Raw genomic sequence first — 15,202 nt, 5'->3', positions numbered from 1 at the left:
TGCATCCCTCCAGGGACGAGGGGATCACTCCCACCGCACCGCATTGTGTTGGGGGCAGTTCTGGTGCTTAGAAGGTTCTTCCATAGGCTGGGCTGGAATCCATCGGCCCTCATTCCCACATGCTACTCCAGGCTCTGCCCCCCGGATCCCGCTCCTTCCACCTCCAACCATGTTTCCTTTACTCCAAGTCAGCCCTACAGTATCTCCCCACATCCCCCATCTGCTCCTCGGCAGTCGGGACCACTCTTCCCTTCACCCCATCTCTGTCCCCCCACCTCACCTCTCTGTGCCTCCTCACAGCTGTGCAGAATGAGCGGGACCGGATCAGCACTCGCCGGTCAAGCTATGAAGACAGCAGCCTGCCCTCCATCAACGCTTTGCTGCAGGCCGAGGTCCTGTCCCAGCAGGTATCAGGATGACCCTCTTGACCCACCTGGCGATCCCCCATACCAAAGAGGAATCTCGCCTCCACCCCTGTACTCCCTAGCCAGGCCCTGGAGCAGCAGCTAGAAGGGCCCTGGAATATCACAAAAGGGAAACTGAGCCAGTTCTGTAGCAAAGACACCACTGGGACCCAGGTCTGGCCCTCTGTGGCACTTTCTAGTTCATCCTTTTGCATGCATTCCATGGGCCAGACAGAGTCGACTTTCATTGAGGGCCTGAGATCATCAGTCTAGCCCTAAGAGAACAGATTAATGGACAATTAGATTAGCAAACGGGCTCAGCCCATTTCTTGCCGTGTGACCTTGGGCAAGTCACAGCACCTCTCTGAGTTGTGTTTTGTTCACCTGTCAGATGAGAATGATGATTTTTGCCCTGAGCTGAAGGGTTCTTTGGACTTCCAAGGAGCCTGACAGAGGAGGAAGTGGGGGCAGGCCGCCAGCGGAGGCTCAGGGGGAGCCCCCTTCCTCATATCCGCCTTCTTCAGCATCCTTCCTTCTCTCCCTTTGCCCCCGAGCTCCCTCCTGAGCTGAAAGACATCCACAGTCCATCTTCCCTTTTCCAGACAGGGAAACTGTCTTGGTGGGGGGGGGGGGCACTCTGTGCAGGGAGCAGAGACTGTAGGGAGGGCCTGACCACCCCCAGCATTGTCCTGCACTCCTCCTAGATCACCTCCCCCGTCTCTGGGATCAATGGAGACATTCGAGCGAAAAAGATTGCCAGCATCGCTGACGTGTGCGAGTCCATGAAGGAGCAGCTGCTGGTGCTCGTTGAGTGGGCCAAGTACATCCCTGCCTTCTGCGAGCTCCCTCTGGACGACCAGGTGAGCGCCAACACTCTGGGGGCAATGGTGACACTGTGTGGGTGGGTCCTGCTGGCCCCCCTGGGGTACAGCCTTGGATTGGTTTGATTCTCTTTAATGGAACACATGTGGTGCTCATGTGTGCCCAGAGCTGTTTAAATGTGTACGTACCTTAACTCATTTGATCCATCCAGCAGCCATATGAGTTAGGTACTGTTAGCATTCCCATCTTATAGGTGATGCAGTTGGGGCACAGAGAAGTTAAGTGACTTGCTCAAGGCCACACAGCTAGTATCCAGCACAGCCGGGATTAGAACACTGTGCATGCCGGTGTACTTTGGTAGGCAAGCTCCAAAGTCCAGGCTCCTGGCCGCTGCACTCCTGCACCAGACAGCTCTCCTGGGAGCATGCGGACAGGGCCCCAGAGCCACGGATCCTGAGAGCTGAGCTTGAGCCCTGGCTCAGAGACTGGTGCTCTGTGTGATCTGGGACAAATGATCCCCTCTCTCTGAGTCTCAGTTTTCTTATCTGTAAAGTGGGAATTACGATGTCCTTTAACTCATGTAATGGAACATCGACATCGTGGCCCAGGCCACAGCCAGCCTCCCTGAGAATCACTTTCATTCCTGTATCCCACCAAGATGGTTTAATTGAGCTTTCTGTTTCCCGAAGTATCTTCTTTCGAATACCAACACCGTCCTGGGGGTGTGGGTAAGGGAGAGGTTGGAGCAGCAGGGTCCACGTCTGAGGACAGATGAGTTTCTGAGATACTGCAAGCAATCGCTCCTGGCCAGGCACATCCTAGGGGTCTCCTGTCTGGAGGGACTGTCAGACTGGGTCAGCTTCTCAGCTCAGAGGGAAGCTGGGGCGATGCCCCAGACATCAGCTCCCAGTGCATTGCTTCTCTGTTCTGCACACCTGCACCACATACTGACAATGCATGTAGTCTATGAAGGTTTCTGAGCAGTCCTTCAGGCAAGGAAGCTGCTGAACTTGGTGGGACCCAGGGCTCTCAGACTCCCTGAAGCCCCAGACTCTTGGAACACCTGTTAGTATCCTACGGTGGGGAACACTGTGGAAACACTGGTTCGGCTGGTTCTCACCCTCCTACTGGGGCCTGGGTCGGATGCTGTGTCTCGTGGGTCCCTCCCTGCTTTGGGAGCGATGACAGGCCGGGGATCTTGGCCAAGTTGCCCCTGCCTTTTCCAGTGTTCCTTGTGTGCTGGGCCTGGTCCCCTCTGCTCGTGAGTCTATATTAATGTTTAATCCCTTCTGTTCCTTCCCAGGGGCTCAGCAGGGCAATAAGATACCCCCAAGCTAAGCAATTGTTAACTTCGATTTCCCACCCAAACCGCCCTGGCTGGGGCTCAGAGCATTCTTAGAGAGCAGTGATGGGTGGCCAGCAACACAGGACAATCATTAACACCCCCCCCCCAATGCCGCCTGCCCACCCCAGGAATAGCCGCCATGTCAGGAGGGTTCCCAGCTCCCCATTCATGGTATATAAGGACCCCATCTTGCCCAAGAGAGTTGGGACACACCTGGGAGAATTGGGGGGCACTCTCCTTCAAAGGATACCCCAGATCTATCAGTACTGCCCCAGGAACCACTTTCCAAGTTTATTCACTCCTTGATTTGTTTTGGCCATTAACCCATTGACAACCTAGGAGGCTGGGTAGCATCGAATAAAGGGACCAAGGTCTAGCGAAGGTTGCAGAGCAAGGCAGCCAGGGGCTGGGAATTCCTTCCGGGGCTTCTGCCCCTGGGTTTGAGAGCCACTGGGCAGGGTCAGTGACAAAAGCCCTGCACAGTCCCCGGTGATTGGCTTCCCTTGTCCTCATCATGGGAAGTGGCCCCTCATCTGCAAGGCTAATGTCATTCTCCTCCTCCTTGTCATCCTTCCAGGATGGAACCCTAGGAGGACAGATGAAGAAAGGCAGATCGCTGCAAGATCTGGAGAGGGAGTTCACGAGTTTGTCCATTCATTCATTCATTCATTCACCCATGCCTTCCTTTCTTCATTCAAATAAATATTTATTGAATGTTTACTATGTTATGTGCCAGCGGCCTTCCGTGCCCTAGGCAATGCCATCTCCTTAGAGTGACTTCTCTGACCTCTGCATCTAATGTAGCCCCTCTTGTCCCATCACTCTTTATCACATGACTCTCCCCCCTCCCCCCGTCCTTCCTTCCTACGAAGTGCCTGTCACTTACCAGGCACTTAACTTTTGATGACTGAATGAATGAACAGAGGCATTTTTACTTCCTAGCCTAGCCTGCTATAAAAGCTTCAGAATTCCCCAACCCAACCTTGCAGACAAGATCCTTGAGGCCTCCAGCTGGCTCCTACTTTTACCAGCTGCTGTGTTCTCCATCCTTTGGGCCCTATGCCATCCCCAAAGCCGATGGCCCGGAAAGGACAGACAATGTCCTCCTGGCTGGGTCCTGCCGTGGACTTCAGGCTGCCAAAGCTGCTTTGTCTTCTCTGTAGGGAAGGAACATGTCAAGCTCATCCCCTGCCAAGGACCAGCGCTCACACCTTGGCCTTGGGAGCCAACATTCACATCCAACCTCTTGGAACTCACTCTCAGATCCCTAGAGCCTTACCATGTCAAGTGAGCAGGTGTCCTGGAAATCTTCCAGGGCAGTGATTTCCCGAGACACAACTGCACATCAGAATCAGCTGGGGAGTTTGTTGAATGCAGATCCTTGGGCCCACCCCTATGCATACAACCTCAGAATCTCTGGGAGCAGGGCCCAAGAATCTGCATTTTATAAAGTACTCTTCATAGTCTTCTGCAGTTGACTCGTGCGTAGAAATTCAGAATCCACAGTTTTAGAACTTTCTGGCTTCTAGACCCTCTTGAGAGTCTGATGAAAGGCATTGAACCTCTGCTGAAGACACACACACACACACTGAGAATGGTGTTAAGTTTCATCAGGCACAGAAATGAGGCCCAGAGGGAAGAGGAAGCTTACCTCGCCCAAGGACACAGCAGTTCAAAGATAAAGTCATCATTTGGCCTCCCAGCTCTGAGTGCATGTTCTGTCCCCTTCCAGGTTCCTGCTGAATCTTTTCCAGGTTTTATCAGTTATGGGAGGAAGGCAGAAGTTTTCTGGTGCCCATTTTATAGTTTAATTCAGTAGCAGGTAAAGGCAAGGGAAGCATTAAGCCGACTTGCTCAGGGTCACTGAGTTGGCTAGGAGCACCTTCCCGGGGGTATAGACACCTTCCCAGGGGTGCAGCTGCCAGACATCATCCCTCCTTGTTTCCAGGTGGCCCTGCTCAGAGCCCATGCTGGTGAGCACCTGCTGCTTGGAGCTACCAAGCGATCCATGGTGTTCAAGGACGTTCTGCTTCTAGGTAAGGAGGCTGCCTGCCCCCAGTGGGGGCTCCATGGAGGGCATGCCCAGGGTGGAATGCATCCAGGCACAGGAGAGTTCCAAAGTGGCATGCAGGGGCGAGGGAGAAAGATCAAGAATGTCTGTTTCCCAGTGTTCCCAACTGGATCCTCCACTCAGGAAGGAAATGTGGAATCAAGGAATCAAGGAATGGAAGTTCTCCAGCATTAAAGTTAGAGCATGGTCGGGGTTATGCATGGAATTGACCATGCGCTCTGATGTGCTTTCTGAAGTGGGAGCAGGAGGCCGCCAGGAATGGCACAACCCTCTGGCCTATGTCACTTGTGCTTCCATGGCATGTTTATGTATTATTCTAAATGCTCATACACATGACATTACAGGCCAGATACTAGTCTGAGTACTTTGCAAGCATTACTCCTTTAATACAACAACCCCATGAGGTAAGCTTTGTTATTTATCCCCATTTTACAGATGGAAAAAACTGAGGCACAGAAAGTAATTTATCCAAATATATATGGTTAGTTAGCAGTAGAACTGGATTTCAACCCCAGGCAGTCTAATTTTAGAATCTGGACCCTTCATCTTGATGCACTGGTGCCTCCCAAGGAGACCCTGAATGTTGCTGCTCTAATGGGTCATAATGGAGAATGTGACGGGTGGTGTGAAAGGGTCCTAGAAAGCCAGGCTCCAGACCCGCTCCAGTGACTTCAAGCAACTCATTCCTTTCCTCTGGGCCTCCATTTCCTCATCTGTAAAATGGGCATAACAATCCTGTCCCGTGGGCACCAGTTGGATTGCAACTGCAGAAGGCAAGGCCTGTCCAAAGCTGGGGAGAAGGGTACCCCCAAGGTGGTATTCGCATCCCCTCTCCTTCCCACCCACCCAGGCAATGACTACATCATCCCTCGGCACTGCCCGGAGCTGGCAGAGATGAGTCGGGTGTCCATGCGCATCCTCGATGAGCTGGTACTGCCCTTCCAGGAGCTACAGATCGACGACAATGAGTACGCCTGCCTCAAAGCCATCATCTTCTTTGACCCAGGTACAGTCCCCACCCCCCACACACCCCCGAAGCTCAAGCAGACTTCATTCACACCCTCACTCTTCCGTAGAGCAATGGGCTAAAGCCGTTGCATGAGCTCTTGAACAGATGAGGAAGAGACCCGCGTTCAGAGGGATGACGTGACTTGACGAGGCATGTGGACCCCAGAGGCTCCGATCTGTTCTTTCCCCTTCCCTTGTGTCCTCGCCTCTCTCCTTCCTTTCCTGACCTCCTGTCTGCCTTCTTTTCTTTCCTTTCTCCTTTTCTTCTTTCCCTCAAAAAGGTTGATCAAAACAATATCTGTCTGCCCCTACTTAAAATGCACCCCACTTTCCCTGTGAAAGCCCATTTCCCCAGGGGAACCATTTCTGAGTCTTTTAACTGTTTCTTCTGGCTCCAAAAAATAAATAAATAAATAAATAAAGTGCTCAGCCGCCTCTTTCTTGATTGAGCTATTTTCGGTCATATTTTCCCTCCTGCCTTGGTCGAGGCTTTTGCTTTCCTCTGTCACCACGCCCATCTTCTTCCCGCATTTTCACTGTGATTTTTAGTGTCTCTACTAATTCTCTTTATATGCCCTTGCCTTTCCTCTTCCCCATTCCCTCTACTGACTTTCCACGTGCATTCTTAAAGAATACTTTGTAGCAATGTCTTTATGCAAAGCCTGGTTTCATTTCACAATATCAAGATTCCTGGACTCCAAAGCCCGTGCTTGCTTCCCTCCCTCGTTACAGGTTACAGGGGACCTGCTGCATGCCAGGCACTGCTCTTAGTGCTAGACTTCATGGAGATCACCTCCAATAATAATAGTAACGAAGAGGGAGATGACCCTAGTCTATGGAACCCTCACTAGGACACCATTCTAAATACTTTATGTGGATTATGTCACTTAGGACTTACAATGTGGTACCGATGAGGTAGGAATGGTTACTATCCCCATTTTGCAGATAAAAAAAACTGAGACACAGGGAGACTGATTAATATGCCCAAGGTCACACCACCAGGAAGTGGCAGAATCTGGATTTGAACTTCAGACTCTATAGAGCTCAAGCCTATATTCTTACCTACCTCATATCATTTCCATTTCTTAAAGAGTAAGAGTTCTGGTTCTAGTTGCCCTGAAAGCCTGGCCCAGGCTATACCCCCTGCAGGGCTCAGCATGGAGCTGGGCAGATGGTAGTTGCTCAAGAAAGTGGAGAGAATTACTGATGCTGAGTCAGGGTCAGCAACCTGGCTCAGAGGGGCGGGTGAGCCAGTATAGGGCCTGGCGTGGAGGGAATGCTCCATACATGTTTGTTGACTGAGTAAAGGCAGGCACAAATGTGGCTTGGTGGAGTGAATCCTAGACTGGAAGTATGGGTGAAATTCTCTTTCTGCCAATTACTTTGTCTATAAAAGAGGAAATAAATGGATGATCGCCATAAAGGTTGAGTTGAATGTTGGACAATCACTTGAACCCCCTTCTAGGTTTAGGCTCTAGAATTTATCTCTTGATTTTTTTTTTTTTTTCATTCACTCGTCCGTCCATCCCTTGAACCATGCCCTCATCTAGTTATCTATTCAACAAACATTGAACTTGCGTGGTGCTAGGTGCTGGGTTTAAAATGACAAACAGGACATGCCTGCCCGTCCAGAGCTCGTAATCTATTGGAAGAGACAGTTGCATCCTGTGCGGCCAGTAGTGACAGAAGAACCACAGAAATGGGGGGACACGATGGACACTCATAAAGCAGGCTTGGGAGGGTGGAACAGAGAAGGCTTCCTGGAGGAGGTGAGGCGTAACCTGAGACCCCAGGATGACACAGGCAAGAGGGGAAGGAAGTGGGGAGACTCTTCTAAGGGAAGCAGCGTGTGCTGAGGTCTGGTCATTGGGACTTCAGCTGTGATCCAGAGCTCCAAGTCCCCATCATGGATCTGCCAAAAGCTGGATGTGTGACCTGGACCAAGTCCTTTCCCTGCTCCCTGCCTCGTTTCCACACATGTAGTGAGGAAGTTGTTAGGTGCCCTTTTCGGTATGCTTCTAGAGTCCAACCCACCTGTCCCCTGCCACCCCCCATCTCCCAGTTCTGGATCTCAGGAAATGTGACATAAATGCTTTTCTTCCCGCGTCCAGGAAGCTATAAATGAGCTAGTGAACCCTGGTTCTTGAGGCCCCTGAATCCTGGTCCCAGCACTGCTAAGGACTCCGCAAGTGTCCTTGGGCCACTGGGCCCTCCCGTCAGGGCCTCAGGAGTCAGGGGAGATCTGGGTCCTGGCTCTCCAGATGCTCCAGCCAGGCCCTCGACCCCTGCCCTCCCGTTGCAGATGCCAAGGGGCTGAGCGACCCGGGCAAGATCAAGCGGCTGCGCTCACAGGTACAGGTGAGCCTGGAGGACTACATCAACGACCGCCAGTACGACTCCCGCGGCCGCTTCGGCGAGCTGCTGCTCCTGCTGCCGACCCTGCAGAGTATCACCTGGCAGATGATCGAGCAGATCCAGTTCATCAAGCTCTTCGGCATGGCCAAGATCGACAACCTGCTGCAGGAGATGCTGCTGGGAGGTCCGTGCCAGGCCCAGGAGGGGCAGAGAGGTGGGCGGGGCTCCCTGGCCAGAGATGGGGCCCCACACCTAGCTCACCTCCCAGCTCTGCCACCTCCTCCTTCCCTGTTCTCCGAAAGCGGGGACTTTTTTGGCTAAGACCCAATGGATGAAAGAAAATCCAACATTTAAAAGCCAAGAGAAAAGCGTTCCAGGCAGGAGTAACTCCTGCAGAAGCCCTGAGGTGGGGGACATTCGTGTGGTCCAGAAAGAAGGATAAGGTCGTGAGATGGGGGAGGGAGGGGTTGCCTGAGATGGCAGACACCAGATGGTGAGCATACGCTCTTGTAGGCCATGGTCAGAAATCTCGATTTCGTTTTCAATGCGGCTTGGGTAAGAAGAGTGCAAATCAGACTACTGTTTTTAACAAACGACTCCGAATGTTACGTAGAAAGAGATGATGTCGGGGGGCACAGGAAAGGCAGGAGACCCCTGAGAATGCTACTATCACCAGGTGGGGATAGGACAGTGGAGGCCGGGGTGAAGGCGTAACTGGGTAAACTGGACCATCAGCAGGAAGGAAGAACACACAGGATTTGCTGATTGATCAGATGTGTGGGCAGGGCGGGGGTTGGGCAGGAAGAGTCAAGGATGAAACCCACGTTTTTGCTTAGAGTGAAGGGACGCTCCTGGAGTAACTTACTACGATAAGGAAGACGGAGGGAACGCAGGTGGAGGCTGAGACGATGGTGGCCGTGGAGATCAACCAAGAGACCATTTACACTTGGGCAAAGCTCGAGACATGCGTAGACATGCGCGGGGCGGGGTGGGTTACCAGGAGGCAGTTTTGTGTTTGAGTCTGGTGCTCGAGCATGCGTTCAAAGCTCAGGGTGGAAGCAGCTCCGTGGGGCTCCAGCAATTAGGGGCTATGGTGATAGAGACTAAGAAGTGGGGATTGGTGGCTGGACAGCTGCAGTGGGGTGAGAGAATTTTGCAGCAATAACCCTCATCAAGCTGGCTGGTAGGATAGGCGTCAAGATCGAAGAGAGGGCGCTTGAACTTAGTTAGGATTTGGGAGGCGACACGGTCACGGGCAATGGTATGGCTAAGGGCCACCTTGGCACATATTTGGGACTGGATAATCTTTTTTTGTGGGGGCTCTGGTGTACACTGTTTAGCCACATCCCTGGCCTCTACCCATAAGATTCCGATAGCACCCCTGTAGGAATGACAGCCAAAATGTCTTCAGATACTGTCAAATGTGCCCAGAGGGCCCCAAATCTCTCCCAGTTGAGAACTACTAACTCATTTCATTCTCACTTTGACCCTGTGAATTACGAATTATGAATTAATTGTCACTGAGATCCAGATCAGAACTTGGGCACCTGGCCGGCTCAGTCAGAAGAGTGTGCAAATCTTGATCTCAGGGTCATGTGTTTGAGCCCCAGGCTGGGTGCTTAGATTACTTAAAACTAAAATCTTCTGAAAAAGGCAGGGGGTGGGGGATCAGGATGGAGCTTGTGCTCCGTTGCCAGATAAACTTGGGTAAAGTAATTAATCTGTCCAGGCCCTGTAATCTCACCTGTACAATGAGAATGGGACAACCTACCTTAGAGGACTATTGAGAGTATTCAGTTATTTTTGACATGAAAAGTATGTAGAACAGTACCTGGCACATATTAGATGCTCAGTAATTGAAAGCTGTCAATTTAGAGGACTCTTGCCAGCCCTCAAGTCCCATCATGGCACACCAGTGACCACTGCCATGGTCAGTATCTTATATGGTATTATCATCCTGACACGTTTTTTTGAAGCAGTTACTGTGTTCTAGACACTTCGCTAGACCCTCAAAAAGGAGAAAAGTATAGCTGTAATTGTAATGCTCATGGACAGAAAAGTAGATGTTCCCCAAAGATGGGCTGCAGATAGATTCCTATGGGAATTCCAAGGAAGGAGAGGTTTACTTCCTACTGGGGAGTGGAGAATCAGGAGAAGCTTCCCAAAGGTGGAATTACCTGAGCTGGAATTTGGACTGGTGGACATCGGGGGGTGTGGAGAAAGCATCTCTCTTGGAAATATATGAGTAAAAGCAGAGCTAGGGAAGTACAGGAAGCACTTAGGTGCTATCAGTAGGTTAGTTTGGCTGAAGCAGAGGTGTTAGGGAGGGACAAGGCTACAGGTGAATTGGTACCAAATGGAAAGACTTGCATGCCATGGAGCTTTGAAAGCCATTGGTTAAATCCACTATGTTCCTATTCAGTGACTACACTCATAGCTTCCTTATACGCTCCTTCTTTCTTTTAACTTTTGTTCTTTTGGTTTGTTGGATCCTCTTAAGACCCTCGTAGGACCTATAGATAGGAATGGTAAGCCCCAGTTTACTCACCCAGAATCAGTAGCCAACAGGCATTGTCAATACTGGGCGAACGGGTTGATTGGCCACACTTGAGGAAGGTGTACCACGAGGCCTGGGGTCTTTATCTTGGACCCCCCCATCCTGACTGATCCCCTCTCTACCTGCAGGGTCCTCCAGTGATGCACCTCATGCCCACCACCCCCTGCACCCGCATCTGATGCAGGAACACATGGGCACGAACGTCATTGTTGCCAACACGATGCCCTCTCACCTCAGCAATGGACAGATGTGTGAGTGGCCCCGACCCAGGGCACAGGCAGGTGAGCAACTTGAGCTCTACTCAGCAAGGAATGAGGTTGGGACCAAAAAGGGGAGCCAGGAGGGTTGGGTCTAGAAGATGGGAACTGGGATATTACAGTTCTCTTTGCTCCAGGGTATGGAATGAGGAGTGAGATTACTCATTCATTAAGGTTGTTTTTTCACTGAGGCCATTTATTCAGTGAGGTAATTAACAGCCTCTGTTGAATGAAGCTGTCCTTGGGATGAGGGATCCATTGGGTGGACATGTCCACTGGGATAAGAATTCCATTATGATGTTGCCTATTAGGTAAAATTGTTCTTGAAGTACTGCCCAATTAGGTAAGAGTATCCATTAGACAGTTGGGTGAGACTCCTCATTGGGTGGGGGTGTCCACTGGTCTAGATGGTCCCCTGAGGTGAAATCTCACATGAGTGAGTTTGTCATTGGACATAGTTCTTCAAAAGTAAGATTATCATCGGGATGAAGTGGTCCACTAAAATGAGATTGCATTTCATTGAGGTTGTTCTTTGAGAAACTTGTCCATCGAATAAAGTTGGCCAAGCGGGTCATGGTCAAGGTTAACTTTCAAATAGGCGATGCTGTGAGGCCAATTAGTTTCCATTATTCATCTTCCTAAATATTAAAGAAATGGTATTTTTGAAGTCAGTTGGCCAGACACTTAGGTCTCATCAGCTGCTCCTCTTTGTCTCCAAGAAGGGATATTGCTGTCACATGTCCCACTGTCCTTGAAGAGAGTCAGAGCTGAGCCCTGGTTTGGAAGAAGCAGCCCAGATCTCCATGTTAAATGGTGGAGGAGATGGGGGTTGGTAGAACCTGGGCAGAAGCCTCTGGCCACAACTGGCCCAGCCATAGCCTTCCAGACCTCACCAGACTTAGACGTCAAGATCAGGGACTCAAGGTTTGAGCTGTAGGAAACCTTAGAGATTGTCTAATTTAATTCTCTCATTTTCTAGAAGAGAAAACGAATTCAGTCCTTCCTAGGACTCTGGTTATTCCCCCAAAGCTTGAAATTCTCAGTAGCCTCTGTCTGTCTCTCTGTCCTTCCAGCCACCCCTGAGACTCCACAGCCTTCACCACCAGGTGGCTCGGGGTCTGAGCCCTACAAGCTCCTGCCAGGAGCGATCGCCACCATCGTCAAGCCCCCCTCCGCCATCCCCCAGCCGACCATCACCAAGCAGGAAGTCATCTAGCAAGCCGTTGGGGGTCGGGGGCTCTGCCGGCCCCCCAGCCCCCTCAGAGAGCCCCGGTGGTCACTTGTTCACAGTGAAGGAAGCCATGACAACAAGGCCAGTCTCAGGGCAGCAGTGGAAAGGGCAAGGGGACCAAGAACTTGGGCTCTGGGCCATAGCCCGTTGCTACCCTCCGCCCCCTGCTCTGGATGACGGGGCTCTGACTTGGGGAGGCCCCAGCTGGGAAATCCTCTGCTGCCTTGGACAACTCTTCTCTTGCCGAAGCCACTGCCTTCCCCTTCGTCATACTTGCCCCCTACTTCTTCAGCCCCAAAGGACAGCTGTCTGGAGATGACACAGGACCTTGCTTCAACATAGCTCTCTTCCCCTTCAGATGGATACTTCTTTCTCCAAGTACTGCCCTAGTTCCCAGACACAGAGCCCTTCAAGGCTGGGTTGGATTGGGGCATCTGACCTCTCCCTGTTCCGCTACCCCAACCTCCAGTCTCTCCACCTGCCACTGTCACTTTCCTCAGCCATCCTAATTCCTCCACAGCCACCTCTCCAGAGGCTGAAGGAAACCCGCACGCAATCCCCCAGTCATTCCAGGAGCATTTTTAAAGCACCGGCTGGGCTAGGCACAGTGTGGGAGACTGGTAAGGAGGAGGACACCCTTCCATCTCTAACCCGTGGCTCTTCCCAGGGAATTAGGCGGGTACTGGGGGTGGTGCTCCCCGCAGGCTGTCCACCACGAGAGGACAAGCCAAGGTGGACAGTCGCAACAGGAACTTGGAAGGACTGAGGATGTCAGAGAAAGCTCTAGGAAAGGGGCAGACTCTGTAGTAGGTCTTTATGGATGGGCAGGATTCCAGCTGGTGGAGCAGGTGAGAAAGGGCCCCAGGGCGGAAGAAGGGCATGGGAGGGAGGTGATGGAAAGACCAGGTTGTCTGGAACAGCGCAGGGGTCTTGAATGCCAGGACTGAGGCACTGAGGTTTGGGGGAAGCCGGGGAGGAGGCACAGTGGGTCGGGAGGGAGCAGGGAGGTCAGATAAGGGCTGAGGACGTGATCCAGGTGAGGACAAGGCGACCTGGAGACGAAGATGCTGGGTGCGAGCCCAGCTCAAAAGGACATCAGGGAGGAAGGACCCCCTTCTCCAGGGCTTGTCTCAAACTCTGCCTCGTTTCTGGCGCTGTGTTAAGGCACTTGACACACATCACCTTCTTGCATCCCAGAGACCATTCCAGAAGACGAAATTGAGATCTGAGTGGTTAAGTGATTTTCCTGGAACTCACACCACTAGTATGTAACCGAGTCAGGATTGGATCCCAGGTCTGCCTGGATCAGAGCAGGAGTTCTTGACCAGGGTGCCGAGCGTCTCTGAAGGGGCACCTCTGTCCTCACTGTGATCCAGTGGAGGGACTTCCTGACCCTGTCATCAGCCTCAGAAGCCGAAGTCTTATTCGTCCCAGGGGGCCCTGCCCCTGCCTAGGATTAAGGCTGTCTTGGAGTTACACGCATGTCCAGTTGGGGCCCAGCATTCTGTCTGCTGAAGAACAGGAGAATTCATAACTCTCGGACCCCTTTCCTCTCCTCACCCCCCAGGTCTGGGGGAGGGGCGTCAGGGGTCTTATTCTTAGGAGACGGACCAGCGTGGTCTGGTGGTCCAGGAGTGGGGTATTTTGGGCCAGGGAGACATGGGAAGGCCTGGGTTTGTGCGCTGCTCTGGAAACATTAAGCCCCAGAATGGAACAGCCAGCATATCATCCATGGAAATTTTGGTCGCTTTGGGAAAATTCTGGAAAATGCCACTAGCCAGTGGGAACAAAAGAGATGTGTCCTGGGGGCTGGAGCTGTGCTTAGGTAGGAGAGTTAGTCTGGCCACCTGTCCCTACCCCAGGCTGACCCTTCTGAGTGGACGGCGGTAGGACCCCAGTGCCCCCAAATTTCATCCTTAGTGATCTCTTTTTGTGATGCAGGCATGAGGGGTTTGAGGGCAGTATGTCCAAGAGAAACCTCTACATCTCCAGTGGTCCCAGGAGTGGTCTCCCCATGCCACCAAGCCATGTTCCCCGGTCCCAGGAGAGACTGTCCCCTGCTCAGAGCCCTCAAGCCTTCCCCAGCCATCCCTCGCTCTGAGTCTGCAGAAATCCCGGTCAGGGAACCCAGACTCATCTGGGGTCAGGTGGGGAAGCTGGAATCTTTCTGTCTTTGTGGCCATCCCCACCCTTTGCTCCTCCAGCCCCTCACTGGTGCTGAGGCCTCAGTCACGGGGACGAAGTGGAGAGGAATTTTCCACAGGCTGAAGTAGGATAGCAGTGGCTTTTAACAGTGGCAGCCTTCTGGGTCAGGAGCTCAGTCCTCAGTCCCAAATGACCCCTTCCTGGAGGAGAAATCCATTCTATTTTAATAATTTTATTGGAATGCAGGAAGCCCACAACAAGAAGCGGTTGATTTTTCTGACTCTGAGGACATGGCATTTGAAGATCTTTATCTCTCTCTTTGCCACCTGAGTTCTAGTCCTAAAATACAAAATCTGGAGAACGAAACAAGGGTTGGGAGGGCAAGCGCGGACCCTCCAGTTCCTCCCCTGAGAGCCTTTTCCCTGGGCAGCTCTCAGGAGCTTCCAGAACCCACAGGACTCCCTGCAGCATGGACAGAGGAGAGGGTCAGAGGAGGATGCTCCTGGATCTTTTGTAATGACCAAGCCAATTACTTTTGCCAAGTTGTTCCGTAAATTTCCCTGAATGGGTTGAATTGAGAAATTCACACCAAGCGATTCTGGAAGCAGGCTGCTTCCTGTGGGTGTGAAAACCGCCCGCCCCCGTGCTAACCCCCAAGCCCATCACTGCCGCCCGATGGGGCGAAGAAGCAAAAAACCATTTCTTACTCTTGTGTGTTTTAACAAAAGTTTATAAAGCAAAATAAATGGCACATATGTTTTCTAAGTCCTTGGATGGGTGTCCTTTCTTTCCTTGTCAGGTGTTAGAAATAAGAATGAGAAGAGCCAGATGGTGCTTTATGGTGGGAAAATGCTTTTATATTGCTTCTCAATCTCACATCAAGAAGTGAGCAGGTTAGACATTATTATCCCTGCCCTCTGCTCCCCATTTAGAGATGGGAAAACTGAGGCTCAGGGCAGAGGTAGAAGTGGGACTCTAATTCTGATCCCCTGTTTCCAAGTGTTCAC

The 15,202-nt window shown here is 51.8% G+C and overlaps 1 protein-coding gene across 3 annotated transcripts in view; it reads left to right on the top strand.

Annotated features, from left to right (window-relative positions):
* HNF4A (hepatocyte nuclear factor 4 alpha) overlaps positions 1-14,960 on the top strand; it is a 61,248-nt gene extending 46,288 nt beyond the window's left edge. For 2 of the 3 annotated variants that reach the window (XM_059133094.1, XM_059133092.1), the window contains exons 4-10: positions 301-407; positions 1,109-1,264; positions 4,520-4,607; positions 5,493-5,648; positions 7,953-8,219; positions 10,691-10,843; positions 11,893-14,960. In XM_059133094.1, the coding sequence (XP_058989077.1) occupies positions 301-407; positions 1,109-1,264; positions 4,520-4,607; positions 5,493-5,648; positions 7,953-8,219; positions 10,691-10,843; positions 11,893-12,035 (1,070 nt within the window). In that variant the 3' untranslated portion in view covers positions 12,036-14,960. The remainder of the gene's footprint in view (positions 1-300; positions 408-1,108; positions 1,265-4,519; positions 4,608-5,492; positions 5,649-7,952; positions 8,220-10,690; positions 10,844-11,892) is intronic. The other variant, XM_059133093.1, reaches the window with a different exon arrangement.
* The last annotated feature ends 242 nt before the right edge of the window (positions 14,961-15,202 follow it).

The sequence above is a fragment of the Mustela lutreola genome, chromosome 9, assembly GCF_030435805.1.
Source record: "Mustela lutreola isolate mMusLut2 chromosome 9, mMusLut2.pri, whole genome shotgun sequence".
Taxonomy (NCBI): Eukaryota; Metazoa; Chordata; class Mammalia; order Carnivora; family Mustelidae; genus Mustela; species Mustela lutreola.
This window is presented reverse-complemented; position numbering and strand designations above follow the sequence as displayed.